The sequence below is a fragment of the Cygnus olor genome, chromosome 14 (assembly GCF_009769625.2).
Source record: "Cygnus olor isolate bCygOlo1 chromosome 14, bCygOlo1.pri.v2, whole genome shotgun sequence".
Lineage (NCBI taxonomy): Eukaryota > Metazoa > Chordata > Aves > Anseriformes > Anatidae > Cygnus > Cygnus olor.
Genome location: NC_049182.1, coordinates 18,756,454 through 18,778,828, shown reverse-complemented (window position 1 = coordinate 18,778,828; position 22,375 = coordinate 18,756,454). Strand labels below are relative to the sequence as shown.

Here is a 22,375-nt window from a genome sequence, read left to right as displayed (position 1 = left end):
AATCACATAACTTTGAATTCATTTTAGATAAAATAGCTATTTAATATGATTTAAAGCTATAAAACAAACCTTAACATTAGAATCGTAACATTTATTGCCACATGGCCCCGTAAAGGCAAAAGCAGAATATAGCCAATAGCATAATGGTGGTTTTTTTTTTTTTCTTTGTTTTTTGTTTTTTAATCAGCATGTATGCTTACTCCATCTACCCCTGTGTTTGACCTCCAAAAACTTTCTGAAACCTACTCTACTGAGTAGGTTTCAGGAGGCAAGGATTTTTTTTCCTCCTGCAAGGAGCAGGAGGAAGGATTTTTTAAAATTTTACTACAAAGATTTGTCCATGGATCATTAATAATTAGGGAATATAAGAACAATTTTTGAGTGTAATTACCCAACTATCATAGAATTATACTGATAATCAGGTTGCCTCTTGCCTTTGGCAACACTTTTCTTGGGAAATGAGCTGCATCCCAAGAATGACAGACATAGAACCTTACAGATTGACAAGAAAAACATAAAGCTAGAAAACACACATAACTTTAAAAAAAAAAAAAAAAAAGTAATACAGTCTATGCAACAAATTCCCAGCAAGCACTGTGATGCTATAATACAAACATATGTATACACAGATGCAGTCAAGATTTATTTAAAAACAGCTTTCTTTTCCAAGAAACTGGGACCAAAGAATATTTTCATTGACAATTACTACATATTTTGCCTTTAAATGTTTTCATTTTCTTCTAACCAGAACATGTCACAAAAGTTAGAAAAAAACTAAGAATTTTTTTTTTCATTTCAGGCATGAGTTATGTTTCCTCCAAAACTCAGGAAAAGAGAGAGTGTGTGTATGTGTGTGTTATCTTGCAAGAAAGAATAAATGCAATGTTATCTTGTAATAATACGAAAGGTGTATATTTTTCAAATTGTGAAAATTAGAATTGTCAAAAAGAAAAAAAAAAGTAAAACTAAGCTTTTAGTTTCCACTTTTTTTTTTTTTTTAACCAAATATATCATGTTTCTTTTGGGAAACAAAAATATAAAAAAACATTTTCACAAATGTTTTAAGCATTTCTAGTGAAAAAACTGCCACATGTTTCTTCTACAGAACAATCTTTTTTTTGAGTTCCACTTCCTGTTTACCAATATTATCAAATAGAGAAATATCAGTTAAGTAGTCAGAATGAAAAATAACTTGTCAGAAATAGCAATGAAAGAGTCAGAAATAGTTATTAAATCTGATATTTATATAATAAATTGTTTCAGTCATGAATTGAAAATCATACTCAAAACCATAATGCTCTTATTACTCTCATTCTGTCGATACAAATGTGTTAGGTAGTTACGTCATACTTTACTGTACGGTCAATAGAACTTTTCAACATTTTAAGGTGCCAGTATCCATCATTTAATTCAACAATACAAAAACTCAACTCGCTCCCAGCCATAGTGTCAACACCTGAACTGTTCTCACACAGTAAACACAACTACAGACAGTAAAAATTGGGAAATATCATAACCAGCATGAAATATCAGAATTTCAAATCAAGTGAATTCCATTTAGTTATAAATAACAAAACGTTTCTCTACAGTTCATAACAATATTTAGTCTGTGCTACAGATCTAGGAATGAAATGCATTGTTTAAAGTTCCATTAGTTAAATACATAATGGACTTAATTTGTATAATTTTTAATTAAATTCTCTACCTCATCTCAAGTGTTATACAAATTTCTATGTTGGTGCTCTAAAAAAATATAATAATAAAAATCTAATTACTTATATACTATTTCATCTGTGGTCATAACCAAGATGCCATACTTTTGATGGCTAACAAATCCCACTAGTCAATTCTGTTTATTTTTAGTTAATTGTTTTGTAGGTTTAACAGCCCTTTACCTTTTAGGTAGAAAAAAAAAAAACAACAAACCAATAAACAAAAACTGTCAAACATAAGGAGAAGCACTGCCTCTTATCTTAAGGGTAGAGAAAGCTAAGGAGCCAGGAAAAGCCCAGATCTGTCCCACTAAGATGATTGACATTGGTTTAGGTTTTACAATGAAAGATGATATCAGCATGTCACACATTAGGAGAGTGCATCAAAACCATGAAGTGCATTGCTAAATGAACATTTGCACACTTTTCATCCCTCTTTTCTGAAGGTGAATCACCATCTGGCACAAACTGCAAGAGTCCAAGGATCACCCACACAGGAGGCATTTGATGCCAGACTCCAGCATAGTGGTGAGAGCACTGATCTGATATCAATCTCCTTGATCTCAAGGAAATGGTTTCTAAGAGATAAAAACCTACTATTCTGAGAAAGGCATTTCCTGGCATAACGGAGTAGGCTAAACTCTACTACCCTTTCCCACCTGAGGAAACTTTCAGATCAGGGGCATCAATATTGAGTCAAATGCCAAAAGCATTAACCTGAAGTCCCAGAAGAACTTAGGACTTAGTTTTAGACATTTAAGTTCCAATTAAGTAGCTATGAATCTAAACAGAGGCTCTAAGGGAATATACTTAAATATCTGAAGATTAGTTACGTTTTCTCAGTGATCTCATTGATCTAAGGTAAGGATTCCAGAAACACCTGAATGTTTAATTTTAAAGTGCTGTAGAAAAGTAAAGGCATCTAGCATTTTCAAGACCAGTGATTTCTAACAGATTATCTTAATCAGATATGAACTTCATGATACATATTTGTTAAAATGACAGAACTAAAATACACAAGACTGTGCTGCTCTCCTTTACATCTGAGTAGAAAATAACCCAGTTAAAAATTGCATCCTCTGTGTCCTCAGTTATAGGCATACAGTAGAAAAATCTTACTGGAAATGAAAGATATACAGTAATAAAAGTTTTAAGAATTAGTATTCCCCAAATTTAGTATTTATGAATTTTCCTCAATATGAAATATCAGACATTCTAATTAAAGTCTGCAGTTTTTTTGTTTTTTTTTTTTTTTTAAAGCCACTCAATGCTTTTTATCTTGTTACCTACTCACTCCATATTAAATTAGTCATCTCTTGCAGGAATGTATTTAAATTACCTCTCATGGGAGTCGCTTTTTCTATGAATACTACCAAACAGACATTTTCCTCACTTGGACATCCGCTCAAGTTCTTCTGCTGATTTGTTCAGTCGTTAAGAACTTGTTTATTTAACCACTGCTTTCCATGTAGTCATACTCTAACAACATGAGGTTGAAGGACATTTCAGGTTAAATGTCATCAGAAAGCTGATTTTCATGAGAGTAACATACACACCTACTGAATGCTCAAAAATATTTATAAAACATACCATTTAGTTAAACAATCAGTTCTGTTACATATTTTTTCCTTTTTTTCCCCTCTGATTATCATTTGGTATTTCTTATTTCAATTCCATTGTGGAAGCAGTTCTAAAACCAGCTTTTAATCCAGAATGTGCATTACAATAGTATTTATAGCCTTATCTGTACCTAAGTATCTTTGAAGTGTACTAAAAATGGAAGCTTATCTCAAACTTATCACAAAAACCTTAATCCATTCTTAAAATACTTAAGTTGAAATTGTTTGTGGAATATCAGCAGTTTTATAGAATATAGCAATACAAAGAATAGTATTTGAAAAGGCAAAGAAAAGATACTAATTTGAAACTGTAATTAAAACACTAAAACTAGAAGAGTCAGAAATGGTTTGTACTGACCTTAGTCCTAAAAGAACTGTCCCATCTGGATGCAAACGGATCATTCTGTTCTTCACAGTGACACCATGTACAAATGACTTCTTGTCATTCAGAAAATAGGTATCGGGAACCCATAGCTGATCAGCTACTCTATTGTCCAGAGTAAGGTTTAGAGGTATTACATTATACGACAGCCTCTTATCTCTCCATGCTTGCTGAAAGTACATTGTCAAGGTATAGTCCTGTGATTATAGAAAGAACAGAAAAATTGTTTGCATTGAAATAGCATACATATACAAAAGGTGCAATACACATTTACACATTGTGACTTCTCTTGAAGGTAAACATTTCAGTTAGAATTTCTGTAAGTAATTTTATTTATTTTTACAGTACCAAGAGCTGGTGTATACTTAATAAGAGAAATAAGAGTATAGAAAAGTGTAATTGTGTATGATATTTGGTGAATGACTTGTGAGTTCTTGTTTCAATATTAAAAAAAAAAAAGGAAAATATTTTTAGATGGTTAACAACCAGCAATATCTATAGCACTTTACAAGCCTGCAAGTTCTAAAAAACAGGAACATTTACAGATCTGAATTTCATCTCATGGTCTTCACTGAATTCAGTAAAGCAAGAACTCTGAATCTGCCCTTGTATCTCAAAAATTGCAGCTACCCATTCAAATACTTCTCTAAATTAAAATCTCTTCAAAGTCTGTTAACTTTCCCCTGGGCACTGAAATCAATGGGAAGTCTCCAAGGTTTCTATGCTACAGAGTCTTATGCTTATGCTTAATTTTACAGATGAAGTAACTCTGGTTACTTCAATGGGATGATTCAGAGAGCACAATTAAGCATCTGGCTAAATATTTGCAGTATTAGGAGACTGCCAGCTTTCTTTGTCTCAGTGAAGGCCACTAATGAACAGTACTTGCGAGATATTTTTATGTTTTAGTGGACAAAATAATTACTAAAATTACTAAGATCTGTTAAACAGACATAGAACATTCATTATATATTATACTATATTAAAAAAAAATCCATTAAAAATACAAAAAGGGGCTGTATATCTGATCACAGGTCGCAGGGTCAAGGGCTGGAAAACAAAACTATTCTAAACCCACTCTTTTTTTACCTTGTTCTACAAAATCATAATCAGACCTCACACTATTTGGATTGATCTGATCAGTCTTCAATGATTAGTGAGAACTGGTAGCTTACAAAAGCTTGTTTTCAACAAAAAAAAGTCACCGAAAACTTATCAACAGAGCCAGGATTCAGCCATGTCACAGTATGAGAGCCTGCATCTATGCATCAGTCTGGGGCATTTGAAAACAGGAACACCACACACACCAATTTTGAAGAAATAATTACCTATTGTGGTGACATATCACAAACTAATTTCTAGCATTGAATACTGAGAAGATCTTATAAGGTATGAACATTTTGTTGCATAAATTGCAATATGAATTCTCAGTTAGGAATAGAGTCTGCTTTCAAGAACATCCCACCTACATCTGAAGAATGTTACTGTTGTGCTTCAGCACTGTACTGCAATATTTGCTTCATAAAGAGATACTGGAAAATGTTCAGTCATATATTGCCAGAAAGAAAATGTATTAGTCTTCATTATAATACATACCACAACATAAAGTAGACGAGCTGTAGCAATTGCTCCCCTATTATCCTCGGGATATTGCATTTTATGCCTATTCTAAAGTATAACCTACATGTATTAATATAAAACATATATATAGAACATCTTCCCTCCTCTTTACACCTCAGTAAAAGCAGAAAAGGAAAGGAAGAAGAAAACGAAACAAGCATGGTTCAGTGCATAAAATGAATTACATAAACCTGTAAATTTGGAGCACTGGTATAGCAGAAGGAAAAGCCAAGTCATCATGCTGGAGTTCAGAACCAAACACACTGTGTTCCAGAAACAGAGCTGGTGTACCAACTAAAAATTAGTTGGCATCAAATGGCCCTAGATTTCAGATGTGCTGTTTTTGATGGTTGAAATCGGATACCTTAAATATACATATATACATTTTTATAAAACTCCCACAGCCTTTTGAATTTTTTTTTTGGGGGGGGAGGGGGAGGTAGGGAGGGAGGTAGAGGAGGTATAGGCACTTTGAAGTTAAGAACATCATTAACTTGCAAAATTATTACAAAGAATAAAAGTCTTAAAATTTCACAATAAATATAGGAATTCCCCTCTATTCTAAAGATAAACATCAAAACAAACACGCAAATGTCTTTTAGGAAGACGGGCACACAAAAGGCAGTGAAGAAGTGGAAGAAATTAAATGTCTAGGAAAGGATGATTTACTTTGGTAAGACCGTAGCATCCTATTAAATTCACAGAACAGGATTGGTAGAAGCATAGTTTAAGTATAGAGATGAAGCAGGAGCGAACTCATTTGAGAAGCCTGGCACAATACACTAATTACAACAGGATGAAAGAATAATGAAACAAAACCTCAAAATGACTGTGCTGACTATGCTCTGTACACCATTACACAGACAAAATATGGGTGCATAGAATATTTAAAGTACTTGCATATAGATACATTTTACAAAGTGTAAAAATATAGGTTTGTCAGTCACCCTGAACACGAGGCTTAAAAAATACATTGTGCAAATTTCTACTAGCATAGACAAATTTACAAATAAAACCTAGAAGAGACAATTAGTATATTTCTTAACATACACAAATATTATTATTTTGTACAGCTTCTATCATCCCATTGTTTACAGACATTTTCACTTGGCAAACTTTCTGATTCTATCCCAATGCAGAAATGGAGGCAACAGAAAATGGATGGCTACTAACATTCTGTCCTGATCCAAGAAGAGATCTCTTTTCCTCACCAGTAAAATTTCAGCTTCTCAGTTTTCCTCCTTTATTTCACACAGTATACAGAAAGTAACAAATAATTTAAGGCAATTTTTCCTCATACCATAATATAAATGATATTTTTTAGTATAAGTTAAATTTTTACCATATTCATGAATATTTTTATCCTGAGTTCATGAGTTATCTTTGTGTGGTAGTTGTCTGGAAACACATTTGCTGCTGGAACCATGTATACAATGGGAAATTTAAACCCAAATTTAGATCGATAGAATTGTTACAGACAGCCAAGTTGTCAGTTAATGGCCAATGATCATGGAAAGTTACTGTGCAGGAAAGCATTAAATCTGAAACCGGCACTACTACTTATACTGTCTTATTTATATCATCTTATATACAGACACACACACACACATATATATGTATAAAGAAGAATAAAGGCAAAGATCTTGGCAAAAAAACAAATAAACCTCCTGAATGTGCACAATGACAATGGGAGTCTACTGCCAAGGATGGAGACAGATGTAAATTTTTTTCAAACCATTTAAGAGGATACTCCAAATTGACAATAACAACATTTAAAATACAGCTTTTTTTTTTTTTTTTTCCTTCTACATTACAGAAACAAGGCTGATTCACAGTATAGCCTGACAATGTGTACCAGCACTTTTATTAACAGGGATATAACGCAGCTACTGAAACACTTTGGAAGTAATAAAATCAGAACAGTTAGGTGAAGAAAAATAACTAAGTATAAGGAACATTTTGTGTTTTATAAATATGACATACAGCAGCATGGAGTTGAATAAGCTATTTATTTCTACTCATTAGTAATGAATGGAGAACTCATTTGCGATTTGGCTTAAGTCCCTTCACGTCGCTTTCCTGGTTATTTCTAACTCGCATAAATAAATGCTTTACTGCATTTCCCAGTATGGCATTTTTAAAGCCAGCTATTTTTCTTTGAAAATGCTTGAAGCTGAAGATTTTGCCTGAATGCTCTATTTAACATGTACGTTTTTAAAAAAAAAAAGTCTGTTGATGACATATTTAAAAGTGCTGCTTAAGTAATTATGAAAAATATACATCTACACTGCAAAATATATCTTAATATATTAAAAGTTATATACTCAAGAAGAAAGGAGTAAATGTTAAGTCTACTCCCTCCTTAGACTTAAATGAAGTTACCAACGAAGGATGCAGTTGCACTGAAGCACACGGCATGTTTCACTACCCAAACGATACGGAAAACAAGCCAAAATGGAAGCACTCCAAGCTAAAGCAGCTTCAGCGAATTTACTTCAAAAGCAATGGCTTTCCCTGAGAGCTGTTCACTGAACACCCTTTCAATCCTTATTTTCTTCAAAAACAACCATTGCAACACATTCCATCCATAACTACCTATCTCATATATCAAGAAAATTACCATGGAAAGTCTGTTCTATTACCATTGGAGACACCACGAAGTGACTTACGTGAAAGCAGAATAGAATGGATAATAAAAAAGAAATGCTAAAATAAATTGTCATGCCCTTTCTAAAAAATGTATTTTTCACATTCTATAATATTCACTTCAAAAATGACAATGAATACTTCATTGACATCAAGATCCTTACACAAAGTTCAAGTAGAACTCTCTTGATCCATCAAATCCCACTTCCCAAAGTGGCTCCAAAGCCATGAAACACTTCTTGTCATTTATGTCTGCTAAAATTTGATGGCTGATTTTTCTTGATGGGAATTGTATGATCTGAAGTCTACAATATTTCCAAAAAGAAAAAGATCCCAATACCTAAGCTCACCATTATTCTGCAGCAACTATCCCCTAGTTATTAATCAGCAATTCTCATTTCTCAGCTGAACAAATAAACGCAGATGTGCTTTTTACCTTCTGCAACACAGTTTTTAGAAAAACACAGTATAATTGAATCACACAAGAGACTTGTGTGGGAAAGCCAAACAAATGTTAGTAAAGCTTGAGTACTAGACATAAAACTTCTTTCTACCGATTTTATGAAATTTGCAGTAAGGGACTGCTTATCATTTCAGTGACAAGACCATGAATATTTGTCTCCTTAGCACTACTGACAGTAGCCAACATTGACGTTGTTTCTCCATAGTGATTTATACACTGCACTGTGATGCAGTATCATTGTATTTTGTGCACTCCAATGAAATTAAGCGGTTATGGCTAATGTGTTCCCTGTCAGCTCAATTAGTTTAGCAAGACACTAAGACACTTGGTTTTCATTTCTGACAGTCACCCGGACTGAACAATGATACTGCACTTTACTGATCAAGCAATCTGCACGTCGTTCCACTCAAAAAGCATATGCCATGAGTCTTTAGCTTTCTAACTTGCTGTCTGTTGATAATAAGACAAAGATTGATAAAAGTGAACTTGGACTGAAGGCTTTAATCTAACTCTGCTATTTGCTCTAGAATCACACATTTGATATCTTCTGATTTTTCTCTTTTGAAAGGATCTTGTCCTCTCTTTGCAGGATTTTCAGTTGAACAATCCAAATGCGAAGTAAGATGAATAGTCTAAACTGTACTCACTTGAAATAAAAGTTATGGAAACTGTATTTTTTCCTCAAGACAGAAAATTAAGTGGTATTATTATTTAGTTGGGTTTCTGAAGTACAATAAGCTATTTTAAGCTACAAGAAATATCCAAAATGTTTATTTACAATTGCATTTGAAATATTTCTTTACTTGTATATTTCTATGTTATTCTTGTAGAGAGAATAATTCTGAGTTCCTATGTAATTGTACAATGCTACAGATCTTCAGCAAGGTAAATACCTAGAAGAGCAACCATTTATATTGCTATCAATTCCAGGTTTCCCTTACCGTAGGTTGTTAACAGCAGCATTTCAAAAGAGTAAAAATATTATTAAAAATTATAAAGAATAAGGAAAAAACACATCTGCTTAAATAGAGTGGAAATAAACTGGTGATTAAGCAGACCACCAGAGATGTAATTAGAAAGTCTGATTAGTGTAAATGGCGAATGAAGCTATTGTTTTGAAGAGACTGCTACCAGAAAGTTGTATTACTTACTGATAGTTTAAATAATCTTAAAATAAAAGTTTAAAATATTTTTTCCAGGATAAGAATGCAGTAATTGATAGTGAGATTGCATCTGGGTAAAACACGGGAATTTTGTGTTTAGATGCAGAGCTGAACTAGCATGACATTTGGGCAACTGTTCCTTTTCCTGGTGCTTTACAGTTTCTTGAGATACTAGCGTATATGCGAATCCTTAGGAACATATTTATAAAGTAAAAGAATTGCCAAGTCAATGCTGCTCCATATCATTGTAAATAACGTCTGAACAGCTTACAAAAGTATTAATAAAATGAGTGGCTCTTCATTTAAAGCATGTGATACTCATTTTTATGATAAGTATTTACATTATTTTTCAAGGAAAGTATCAAATAATATATTCCCAGAAAACAACATATGCACATGTACATATATGCATCTTTTAAATATAGCCCTGCTGATGAACAATCTTTCCATCAAAGATCACTCCAAGGCAAGGAGACCCCAATGACAAAAGAGCCACTACTGTGACTGTTGTGATAGCTAGCTCCACCTGCCTGTTCACATCTAAAAGGCTGCACAACTAACCCTAAATTCCCAACTGCAGGCTTTGGTCCAATAGAAACTGAGTCCTAACGAGAATAAAACAGTTTGAGGTGCACTCAGCATTTTACTACTAGAACAGGTTATTTACATCCTTCATAGTTTGCCAAAAGACAAGGATAGAGAAACTGGCTGCCCGTTACAAAACCTGTTAAACACACAATTACAGTCCTTCCCTCTAACATGCAACCTGCTGACATTTTAAGGAGTCCTGCATCACCTTGCTTAACCTTACAGGGTGTTCATTTGTTCTGAACTACTGACAATCATCAACAACTCAAGATATTTCAGCTTCAAGAGTGAAGGTCTGAAGTGCTATAAGCAGAGCATTGTCAGTATTTTCTGAACTTGCAAATTTTACTGTACAGGTAATTCCCCAGATTGCAAACTAAACCAGAAAAAAAATCTCCTCCCCCCCCCCAAAAATAATAAAAAATCTCAAAGTAATCACTTCTGCTGCTTCAGCATCGCTGAAATGGAAGTATATTCATGCTACAAAGATACAGTGGATCTCTGAGGAGAAGAGGAATTCTAAATGCTTACAATACCCCTGAAAAAAGCAATTGCAACACTCCAATTACATCACATCAGTGATGACACAGTCCTTCCTTCAAAATGTTAAAACAAACTACAAAGGGATCACAATGAAAAAGTATACATTTGTTTTTAATATTAAAAAAGAGAGAAACATTTGACCAATTTGATTATCTGAGCTTTAAACAGAATTTGTAAGCTTTTTGCTGTTGAGAGATGTAATATTCTAATAAGTGTCCCTTCTGTGATCCCATTTAATTAGGCTGCCTAAGGATGCACCTCTAGAAAAACAAAAACACTATATATTTTATTTGGGCATATGGATGAAGGAAATGACTTCGCTATATTTAGGGGTTTATTATTTTATTGTTTTATTGTGTTGGGGTGTGTGTGTGTGTGGGGGGGTGTTCTGTTGTTGTTGTTTAACCAAGCAGATTATTTTACTAGTATTTCCTTTCAGGTAAAAAGGTATCTTTCTTCTCAGTTAGCAATGAAGAATTTGCTGCAACATAAATTCCCCAGTGGATACACTAAGGAAAGCATAGATGCATGTACAAACATACCTACATGCACACACACATCCTTCATTTTCCTTAACATTTTCAAGTCATTTTTCTATTCTGCTGTTCTGTTAAATATAAATGGTAATACCCTATGTCAAACTACTTTATATTCCCTCTGTATCATGGAATAACAAAATGCTTTAGTTTGCTTTCAGATACATTTTCTGGCCTTCAGGATTTTTTTTCTCTTATGAATTCTTGCACGGGTGAGAGTTTTTGCTTTGCTTGTGACATTGTATCTGCACAAATTAAAAAAATAAAATATTAACCTATGTGACAATGCACTTTTGATCTAGAGAGGACCAAAGACATCTCCTCTGATAACCTTGCTATAAGTATAACCATTCTTAAACTGTTTGAAAATAAATAAGTAATGGTGGGCTAAGTGTGAATGTTAATCAATACTAAGTCACTATCTTGAGCCTTACACAAGTGTTACATACCAACTCCATGTTACTGACAAAGATGTAAGGAAAGGTGAAAAGCTCAGACTAAAGTATTTAATCACAAAAATTTTAGGGTGCATCAGCATGAAATTAGTAATTGATCTGGGCAACCCTATATATTTTTTTTCCCCAGAATTTAACTGAAATTGCAGTCAATAGTTTTGATTACAGTACCCTGTTATACCAGCATTGGAAACACGGACAAAAACAAAGCTGCTTTTCCAAATGTTGCCCTAAACATGATGCCTGATAACTCAGATAACTCATTAATTCATGAGATAATCACTGACTTCAGTGCTCATTTTGACACTGAACGCTGCCCCCATTATTTCTTTGAACTTGGAATAACCTTAAGCAAGATTCAGGTACAATTCCTTTTTATCAAAGCAGTTATGGTTATCTTATATTTGAAACAATTTAACCTAAATCATTTACACTGAAGATTACATTCCATAAAAAAATCAAAACTTTAAAGTAAATTTTAAGATCACCTCACAAAGTAGCATTTAATCCTATTAAGTAACATTCTCATGGGCAACATTGAAATAATAGAGACTGAGTGGGAGTAGGAAAAGGAGTTGGAGGAAAAGTTTCTGGAAAAATCCCTCCAAGATTTGTTTGTTTAAAAAACAGTATGCATCACATTTTATTTACTAATGTATAACTGGAATAAAGTTGGACTAATTTATTCCGTTAGCCTCTAATGGCCTCCAAGAGCTTGCTTCACAGAAATTTACGGGAGAAAAACACCTGGGACTGTGCATAACATATCCCAATTTATTTATTTGGCTCTGTTTTAATTCTAAATGAACCCAGAGTCCTTCTCCTTCTATTTCTGTGTGACAAAATATGTATGTGGAGTTTTCAGGTTGGAAGTGTCGACAAAGTTCAGGTGAGTGATTATACTATTTTTTCCTTGTCATTTTAGGTTTGCAAAGGAAAGAATTAATCTGTAAGGATTAGCATTTTAAAATAAAAAATTCAACTACTAAATTCTACTACTAATCACGTTAGATTTTTATGCTGTTTTTCTTGGCCTTGTTTTTTTCAGTGTAAATAAAAATAATAATAATTAAAAAAATGGTATAAAACCTGGATAGTCACCTTGCTTTTATCACATGAACCCACTTTGGGAGCACAGATGGAAATAGTTCCAGGCAACGGTAATCTGCCCATTATTTTTAAAGCCATTCCCCACTCACATACAAAGCACCAGCAGCAATTCATTTCTGTTAAACACTTTCACAGATCCTGCTACTCTTCATCTCTCTGGCCTGCTGATTCCAAGAAGTTCTCTAAAATGCTTCATTAATCTGTTAGTGACAAACTGATGTCTCTAAAGCAGCAATGTACTCTGGAGAGTACAAATCTCCCACAGATACATTGTTATAAGCATTTATATATCATGGTCTAATAGGCTGGAGGCTACACTCTGCACTTCAGACTAATGTGTTTCCTTCCTGTTTACATATAAATCTTGTGGGAATAGACCAAACACCCTGATTCAGCTGCCCTCCTCCTGTCTTGAATCCTTTAACCTTACATACAGATTTCACGGGGTTGAACAGTGAGGAGTGTGAGGATGAAAAAACAAACAAACAAACAAACATATAGTGCCATGTCATCTAGGGTTTTTCAGTATTTTAAATGCTCTCCCCATAACCCAGGATGTGACAGGCTGCTTCTCTCAAAAATGTCAGGCACTGCAGAGAGCTGGCAGCACTGAAGTAAAAGTACAATTTTAAGTAAGTACATATCATTTCTTTCATAGTGATGACAAGCCTGTGGAAACTGATAGAAAGTCCAATTTGCATGACAGCCGAACGCTTCAGCAAAGAGAATACACTTCTTAGAGACACTTCCAAGAAAATCAGTGATGTATTCAGATGAAAAAGAAATGAATATTATTATATTCTACGGTGAAAAGTTTGGGGAAAAATAATCTGGAAAAACATTGCATCTTTAATAGTCATTGCACCTGCATTAATTATACTTTAAATTGTTTATGGTTCAGCAATACCAAAGCCTATTGGAACAACCCACAGGGAAGAATTTCCATTTTGAGTGCCTCTATTACAAAGGTCTATTTTCCCTGACAGACACAAAAACTTCTTAGGAAAGAACAGCTGCAATGCCCACAAAAACAAACAAAAATCCCAAACCCACCTAATTTTCATAACCAATCTGCATATTTAAGCTACAAGAAACCAACACAAAATTAACACAGGAAGGATTTGCAGGAAAAGTACTATGTCATTATTTTCACAATTAGTGTGGTCACAATCAACACAAACAACATTTTAATAACAATGAAATTTAAATTTGCATTTAGAAAGAAATTTCTTATGCTTCAAAACAAACAAAAACAAACAGGACGGTCACTCTAATATCACAATGACTGCAGTTTAATTTGTTTGCTTTAAAATCTCTGTTGTCTAATATTTACAGCCACTACACACTACAGCTTCTACCTATTCTGTTTAGTGTATTTTTATCCCAAAATATGTGTGCAAATGTGTTATTTGCTTCGTAATTCCCACAGTCATTCTCACAACTATTTGAGCCACTTAGAAATAAACAGGACTTATTCAATGTTGAGTTTTAACAGCAAGACCAGTTGTTCTCTAGATACCCAGTACCCTGAGCTGGTGGAAGGGGCTGGGGAGCAGGATGTGGTCCTCACAATCCACAAGGAAATGGCTGGCGACCTGCTACAGCACTTAGACGCACGCAAGTCAATGGGGCCAGATGGGATCTACCCGAGGGTGCTGAGAGAACTGGTGGAAGAGCTGACCAAGTCGCTTTCTATCATTTATCAGGGGAGGTCCCAGTCGACTGGCGGCTAGCAAATGTGACGCCCATCTACAAGAAGGGCCAGAAGGTAGACCCGGGGAACTATAGGCCTGTTAGTTTGAACTCAGTGCCAGGGAAGTTCATGGAGCAGATTATCTTGAGTGTCATCACGCGGCACTTGAAGGGCAAGCAGGCGATCAGGCCTAGTCAGCATGAGTTTATGAAAGGCAGGTCCTGCTTGATGAACCTGATCTCCTTCTATGACCAATTGACGCGCTTGGTAGATGAGGGAAAGGCTGTGGATGATGTGGTCTACCTTGACTTCAGTAAGGCTTTTGACACCGTTTCCCACAACATTCTCCTCAAGAAATTGGCTGCTCTTGGCTTGGACTGGCGCACACTCCGTTGGGTTAGAAACTGGCTGGGTATCCGGGCCCAAAGAGTTGTGGTGAATGGAGTTAAATCCAGTTGGAGGCCAGTCACTAGTGGAGTACCCCAGGACTCGGTACTGGGGAGAGTTCTCTTTAATGTCTTTATCGATGATCTGTATGAGGGGATCGAGTGCACCATCAGTAAGTTTGCAGATGACACCAAGTTAGGTGCGTGTGTCGATCTGCTTGAGGGTAGGAAGGCTCTGCAGGAGGATCTGGATAGGATGGACCGATGGGCTGAGGCCGACTGTATGAGTTTCAACAAGGCCAAGTGCTGAGTCCTGCACTTGGGGCACAACAACCCCAAGCAGTGCTACAGGCTGGGAGATGAGTGGTTAGAAAACTGCCTGGCAGAGAAGGACCTGGGAGTATTGGTTGATAGGCAGCTGAATATGAGCCAGCAGTGTGCTAGGGTGGCCAAGAAGGCCAACAGCATCCTGGCTTGCATAATAAACAGTGTGGCCAGCAGGGCTAGGGAAGTGATTGTCCCCCTGTACTTGGCTCTGGTGAGGCCGCACCTCGAGTACTGTGTTCAGTTTTGGGCCCCTCGCTACAAGAAGGACATCGAGGTGCTCGAGAGAGTCCAGAGAAGGGCAACGAAGCTGGTGAGGGGTCTGGAGAACAAGTCTTACGAGGAGCGGCTGAGGGAGGTGGGATTGTTCAGCCTGGAGAAGAGAAGGCTCAGGGGCGACCTTATCGCACTCTACAGGTACCTTAAAGGAGGCTGTAGCGAGGTGGGGGTTGGTCTATCCTCCCACGTGCCTGGTGACAGGACAAGGGGGAATGGGCTAAAGTTGCGCCAGGGGAGGTTTAGGTTGGATATTAGGAAGAACTTCTTTACTGAAAGGGTTGTTAGGCATTGGAATGGACTGCCCAGGGAAGTGGTTGAGTCACCATCCCTGGAGGTCTTTAAAGACATTTAGATGTAGCCCTTAGTGATATGGTTTAGTGGAGGATTTCTTAGTGTTAGGTCAGAGGTTGGACGAGATGATCTTGGAGGTCTCTTCCAACCTAGATGATTCTGTGATATTTCTGTGAGGTTTCTTTTCGTTGTTGTTTTTATCTCATATATCATTATTTCCCATTTTCCAGTTTTGTAAAAAAATATAAAAAATAAAAAATACACTTTTCCAACTGTTTTTCTCATGAAACTACTCCCTGCTCAAATACAGAAGCTATATATATACACACACTTTTTTGCCAAACTATTTTTTGGTTCTTCCTTCTCCCCACCCCTCCCAGCCCCCCCCCCTTTTTTTTTAATTACAGTCTTCATGGTTTCCCATCTGTGCCAGGGGACTTCCTATGCATTTAAATAATCGATTTACACTTTCCACAGTAGCTGATAGTTTGTAAACAATCCCAATTCTACTTTGTAAGACTGAAGCTATATTGTCATCAAGACATTAATTTAATGTCATTGCATTTGTAGCTATCAATTCCCAGAAAGACACTCCAATTAATAACAACAACAAAAAAACACCCTACCACCACCAACAACAAACGATCTGGTATGCTTCATTACTGAATGGATCTACTTATTTCTCTGTCTACTGCTAAATTAAATGCCTCATCTCATCAACCTTCAAAATTTGTCTCATGCTTTGTGATTCAGTATTTCTCCCAGAGCTGAAGTCAGGCTTGTACATTTACCAGTCTCTAGATCCTCCTATTCTTCTTCTGAGTACAAGAAACACCAAACTAACAATTCTGCAGACCTTGGGAACAACTGATACACTTATGAACTATCCATTATTTTCACCAAGGGCTTTCATGTTTCCCTCCCTACTTTTATCATAGTTCTAAGATAAAATTCATCAGTTTTTTTTATTTTATTATTTTTAAGAACAGTTTTATTATCTGCACGTGTAAGAGGTCATACTGTCTCTCTACCTCCGGAATGCCCCCACTTTAGCTAATATGAAGAAGAAGGTTTAATTTTAACCTCTAATACTACTAATTGTAGATTGGTGTCTTGATTTGCTCGGTTACTGCTTAGTTTAGTGGCTATGGACTTTGACATTTTCCTCCTCCATTCAATATTCAAAATAAATAAATAAATAAATAAGAACCTACAGCAGAAAGGAATTAAAATCTATTTTATATTCAGTGGATTAAAATCCTTGATTCAAGGATCACTATTCCATGGAACAGCATTCCCTGTATCAGTTGTGATGCAGACCCCATTATGCTAGATGCTCCGTGAACAGAATCACAAGATGGGTCCCTTCCCAATAAACATATGAGTTAAGCATCTGAGACACACACACACACACACACACACAAAAAAGAAGTGTTCAAAGACATATAAAAATAAAAATAAAAATAAAAATAAATAAAAGTTCAATGCATGGTCCTCGTTACTACGGTACTTCACAATCCCTGAACATTTTTGTTCTAACATCTGTCCTGTAAGAACGATTCTCTACATTTTAATCGGGGCATTGTTATCCTGTACAGTTTTAGCCTTAGAGTAAATTCAGTCATCAAACTTCCCTCTATACACACAAGCTAGAATGACTCTCTCAGGGAATTCATGTCCTTAGATGTCAAGGGAGCATAGTAAGACATGAACCATTTTCATTTCTACTAAAGGAAGCCTGGTCAAACCACTCAGGTTACACGCCTAAATCTTAGGTATTCAAAATATGAGAAAAAAGTGCTTAAAGTTCCTAAAGTGCAAATATATGCTCAACTAGGTAACACTGGCCTCGTCCAAAGTGACATGCTTAAAACAAAACTGAGGTAGGCATGAATCAAATAAAGAACTTGCTTGAGGAATACGACTTCAAGCCTCAAGACTAGTGTTCTAACTACTCAACTAAGCTTCAGACACGCAGTCCAACAGCTATTTAGCACTCAATACACAACTTTTTTAAGTTGCAACAGAGACCATTGTCTGAATGCTAGTTCAGCTACAGGCTGGGAGATGAGTGGTTAGAAAACTGCCTGGCAGAGAAGGACCTGGGAGTATTGGTTGATAGGCAGCTGAATATGAGCCAGCAGTGTGCTAGGGTGGCCAAGAAGGCCAACAGCATCCTGGCTTGCATAATAAACAGTGTGGCCAGCAGGGCTAGGGAAGTGATTGTCCCCCTGTACTCGGCTCTGGTGAGGCCGCACCTCGAGTACTGTGTTCAGTTCTGGGCCCCTCGCTACAAGAAGGACATCGAGGTGCTTGAGAGAGTCCAGAGAAGGGCAACGAAGCTGGTGAGGGGTCTGGAGAACAAGTCTTACGAGGAGCGGCTGAGGGAGCTGGGATTGTTTAGCCTGGAAAAGAGGAGGCTCAGGGGAGACCTTATCGCACTCTACAGGTACCTTAAAGGAGGCTGTAGCGAGGTGGGGGTTGGTCTATTCTCCCACGTGCCTGGTGACAGGACGAGGGGGAATGGGCTAAAGTTGCGCCAGGGGAGGTTTAGGTTGGATATTAGGAAGAACTTCTTTACTGAAAGGGTTGTTAAGCATTGGAATAGGCTGCCCAGGGAAGGGGTTGAGTCACCATCCCTGGAGGTCTTTAAAAGACATTTAGATGTAGCCCTTAGTGATATGGTTTAGTGGAGGATTTCTTAGTGTTAGGTCAGAGGTTGGACGAGATGATCTTGGAGGTCTCTTCCAACCTAGATGATTCTGTAATTCTGTGAAGAACACTGGAAGGACAGAAGGAAATATCAGAAAGACTATAGCAGAGACTATAGCAGAGATGCCTTTTATCTTTTGTATTTCAGTGACCAAATGGAAGTAACAAAAACAGCATTTCTTCCAAGCTCAGGATCGGTGCATCCCTAAGAGTGGGAAATCAGGGAAGGGGGGCAGGAAACCTGCGTGGATGAGCAAGGAGCTCATTGACGAGACCAAAAGGAAGAGGAAGGCCTATGAAATGTGGAAAAAGGGCCTGTCCTCTTGGGAGGAGTATAGAAGTGCTGTCAGAGTCCGCAGGGACACGACGAGGAAGGCCCACCTAGAGATGAAGCTTGCAAAAGAGATAAAGGATAATAAGAAGGGTTTTTTTTAAGTATGTGAACAGTGAAAGGAAGACTAGGGATAATGTGGGTCCCTTGCTAAACGAGGGGGGTGTCCTGGTAATGGGAGACACTGAGAAGGCGGAGATTCTGAATGCTTTCTTTGCTTCAGTCTTTGCTTTAAGGACTCCCCCCTGTGACTCCTGGACCTGGACAGAGGAGAAAGGGTCTGGGAAATGGAGAGCTCCCCCCTGGTTGACGAGGGAGTAGTTCGGGAGCATCTGAGTGGGATCAATGCACACAAATCCATAGGCCCTGATGGGATGCATCCACATATGCTAAGGGAGTTGGCAGTGGCGGTCGCCGAACCGCTCTCTATCATCTTTGTAAGGTCCTGGAGAACAGGAGAGGTGCCTGAAGACTGGAGGATAGCCAATGTCACTCCGGTCTTCAAGAAGGGCAAGAAAGAGGATCTGGGAAACTACAAGCCAGTCAGTCTCACCTCTGTCCCTGGAAAGGTGTTGGAACAGCTTGTTCTGGATGCCATCTCCAAGCAACTGGAAGAGAAGAATGTTATGAGGAGTAGTCAGCATGGATTCACCAAGGGGAAGTCGTGCTCGACCAACCTCGTTGCCTTCTATGATGGCATCACCAGCTGGGTAGATGGGGGGAGAGCAGTGGATGTCATCTACCTTGACTTTAGCAAGGCTTTTGATACTGTCTCCCATGACATCCTGCTAGCAAAGCTGAGAAAGTATGGGATAGATGAGTGGACAGTAAGGTGGGTTGAGAACTGGCTGACTGGCCGAGCTCAGAGGGTGGTTATCGGCAGCGCAGAGTCCGGCTGGAGACCTGTGACTAGTGGCGTTCCCCAGGGGTCGGTGCTGGGCCCGGTCTTGTTCAACATCTTCATTGACGACCTTGACGAGGGAATAGTGTCTGCCCTCAGCAAGTACGCCAATGACACAAAGCTGGGAGGAGTGGCTGACACGCCAGAAGGCTGTGCTGCCATTCAGCGAGACCTGGACTGGCTGGAGAGATGGGCAGGAAGAAACTAAATGAGGTTTTACAAAAGCAAGTGTAGAGTCCTGCACCTGGGAATGAACAACCACACGTATCAGTACAGGCTCGGGGACGACCTGCTGGAGAGGAGCTCTGAGGAGAAGGACCTGGGGGTCCTGGTAGACGACAGGTTGACCATGAGCCAGCAGTGTGCCCTGGTGGCCAAGAGGGCCAATGGGATCCTGGCGTGCATTAAAAGGAGCGTGGCCAGCAGGTCAAGGCAGGTGATCCTCCCCCTCTACTCTGTCCTGGTCAGGCCTCACCTGGAGTACTGTGTCCAGTTCTGGGCTCCCCAGTACAAAAAAGACAGGGATCTCCTGGAAAGAGTCCAGTGGAGGGCCACAAAGATGATACGGGGCCTGGAGCATCTGAGGAAAGGCTGAGAGACCTGAGTCTGTTCAGCCTGGAGAAAAGAAGACTGAGAGGGGATCTCATCAATGTGTATAAATACCTGAGGTGTGGGAGACAGAGGGATTTGGCCAACCTCTTTTCAGTGGTTTGTGGGGACAGGACAAGGGGTAATGGCCACAAGATGGAGCCCAGGAAGTTCCGCACCTACATGCGAAAGAACTTCTTCACTCACAGTGAGGGTGACGGAGCACTGGAACAGGCTGCCCAGGGAGGCTGTGGAGTCTACTTCTCTAGAAATATTCAAGGCCTGTCTGGACGCCTACCTGGGCAGTCTGCTCTAAGGAACCTGCTTTGATATGGGGGGTTGGACCCGATGATCTCTCGAGGTCCCTTCCAACCCCTACAATTCTGTGATTCTGTCAACTGTTTCACAGCTGGAAACATCAAGAGAAAGACAGAAGTTTGCCTTTTCTCAAAGCAAAAAAAGGTAAAGAGTTAATTGGAAATGATATGAAAAACATTTATTCCTGGGCATTAAAGCACTGAATTAAAAAAAAAAAAAAAAAAGAATGTTTCTATATATGTATTGTTCCAGCAAAGTAATTGTATTTTCATAATAAAAACAACTTTCTCCATAACATGTAATTGTGTGCCTGCCTAACTCTTTTATAATTTAAGACCAGGTAAGAAAAAAAACAAAACACGATTGGCTCTCAGTCACTGATACCCATACATATGTTCACTGTTATCCCCTGCCAAATAAACTGCCATTGCACTGTACAAATCACAGTTCCATAACACATTAAATTCCAGTTATACAGTATCCATAGCTTCATGGTTCCATAACCCATAGTAAGCATATATATTTTTGAATGTATACACATTACTAAGAAAACCCATTTTGAACAATTCAAGCACACACAAAAGTAATAAATAGAAATCAAAAAGCTCTGTTATGACTCCTCTGAGACTGTCTTGAAAGTAACAACCCTCTCTGGGTCTCTCTTGGCAGCTTGGTCAGTCTTGAGTTTGTTTGGTTGTTGGAGTTTGCTTTGTACCTTCACGATAAAAATTTGGTTTAATATTTTAGTCTTATCAGCTTCAAGAAGACATTAGCTGAAATGTTTTGTTTATTCTCTTGAATGATTATACTTTAAGCTATTGCAGCACAGCTTTAGCAGGTGTTGAACAGGCAAAATCTCAAATAGCTCAGACTTCCAGCCACTACCTCATATGTGCTTTATACAGTATTTCTGCATGAGCAGCCTACATGTTAGATGGCAAGCAGAACACATTGATTTGAAATCCACTAGTTTGTAGATGTTTAATTCATGCGTGAAACGCGTACATTTATACATCAGTTCACTGGCTTGATTTACCACACATTTATTCTTTTAAAATACCATGGTTTGCTGCTCAAGAGTCAAAAAAACACTTTACAATGTATTCTTATATTGATATACACTAGTTAGTTGAAATTTATGATTTTTTTAAAGAAATGATTTTGTGACACATTCTTGACAATGTCAAAGTGATATACAAATTCTAAGACTTTCCTTTTTGAAAGGATTTTGCCCAGTTTGAAAAAGTGAAATCTTAAGTGCTACACTTGTCAAGAAGGGTGTTTCACTGAAGTGTCAGTTATTTCTCATTCTCTCTTATTTTCCTCACTCCCATTATGAAGAAAGCCAGCACAAAATCCTCAGCACTGTTAGTTACACCCCAGAAGTTTGTTCCATAGGGTTTTGCTTATCAGTGCCCTACTCTTGAATTCCAGTCATCACCTTTTCCATGGAAGTTTCAGAAAGTTGCTACTACAATTGCAATATGAGAAAGGACTCAGATTCATGTTTGTAAGGAGATACAACAACATCCATTTTTGATCCCAACATCACTGAAAAAGGAGGCTTAGGTTCCTTTATAGACATTTTTGTTGTTGTTGTTTTTTATTTTATTTCCAGCTGGTCCATAATCAACCATTAACAGCTTGATATTTTCATTACTCTAGAAGAACTACAGGAAAAAGAAATTAAAACTGTAAAAAGAAATTAATACATG

At 37.5% G+C, this 22,375-nt stretch overlaps 1 protein-coding gene across 8 annotated transcripts in view; it reads right to left on the bottom strand.

Annotated features, from left to right (window-relative positions):
- Nucleotides 1-22,375, bottom strand: part of GABRB2 (gamma-aminobutyric acid type A receptor subunit beta2) — a 172,187-nt gene that overhangs the window by 100,792 nt on the left and 49,020 nt on the right. For all 8 annotated transcript variants that reach the window (XM_040573388.1, XM_040573390.1, XM_040573389.1 and 5 more), the window contains one exon: nucleotides 3,690-3,910. In XM_040573388.1, coding sequence (XP_040429322.1) covers nucleotides 3,690-3,910 — 221 coding nt within the window. The remainder of the gene's footprint in view (nucleotides 1-3,689; nucleotides 3,911-22,375) is intronic.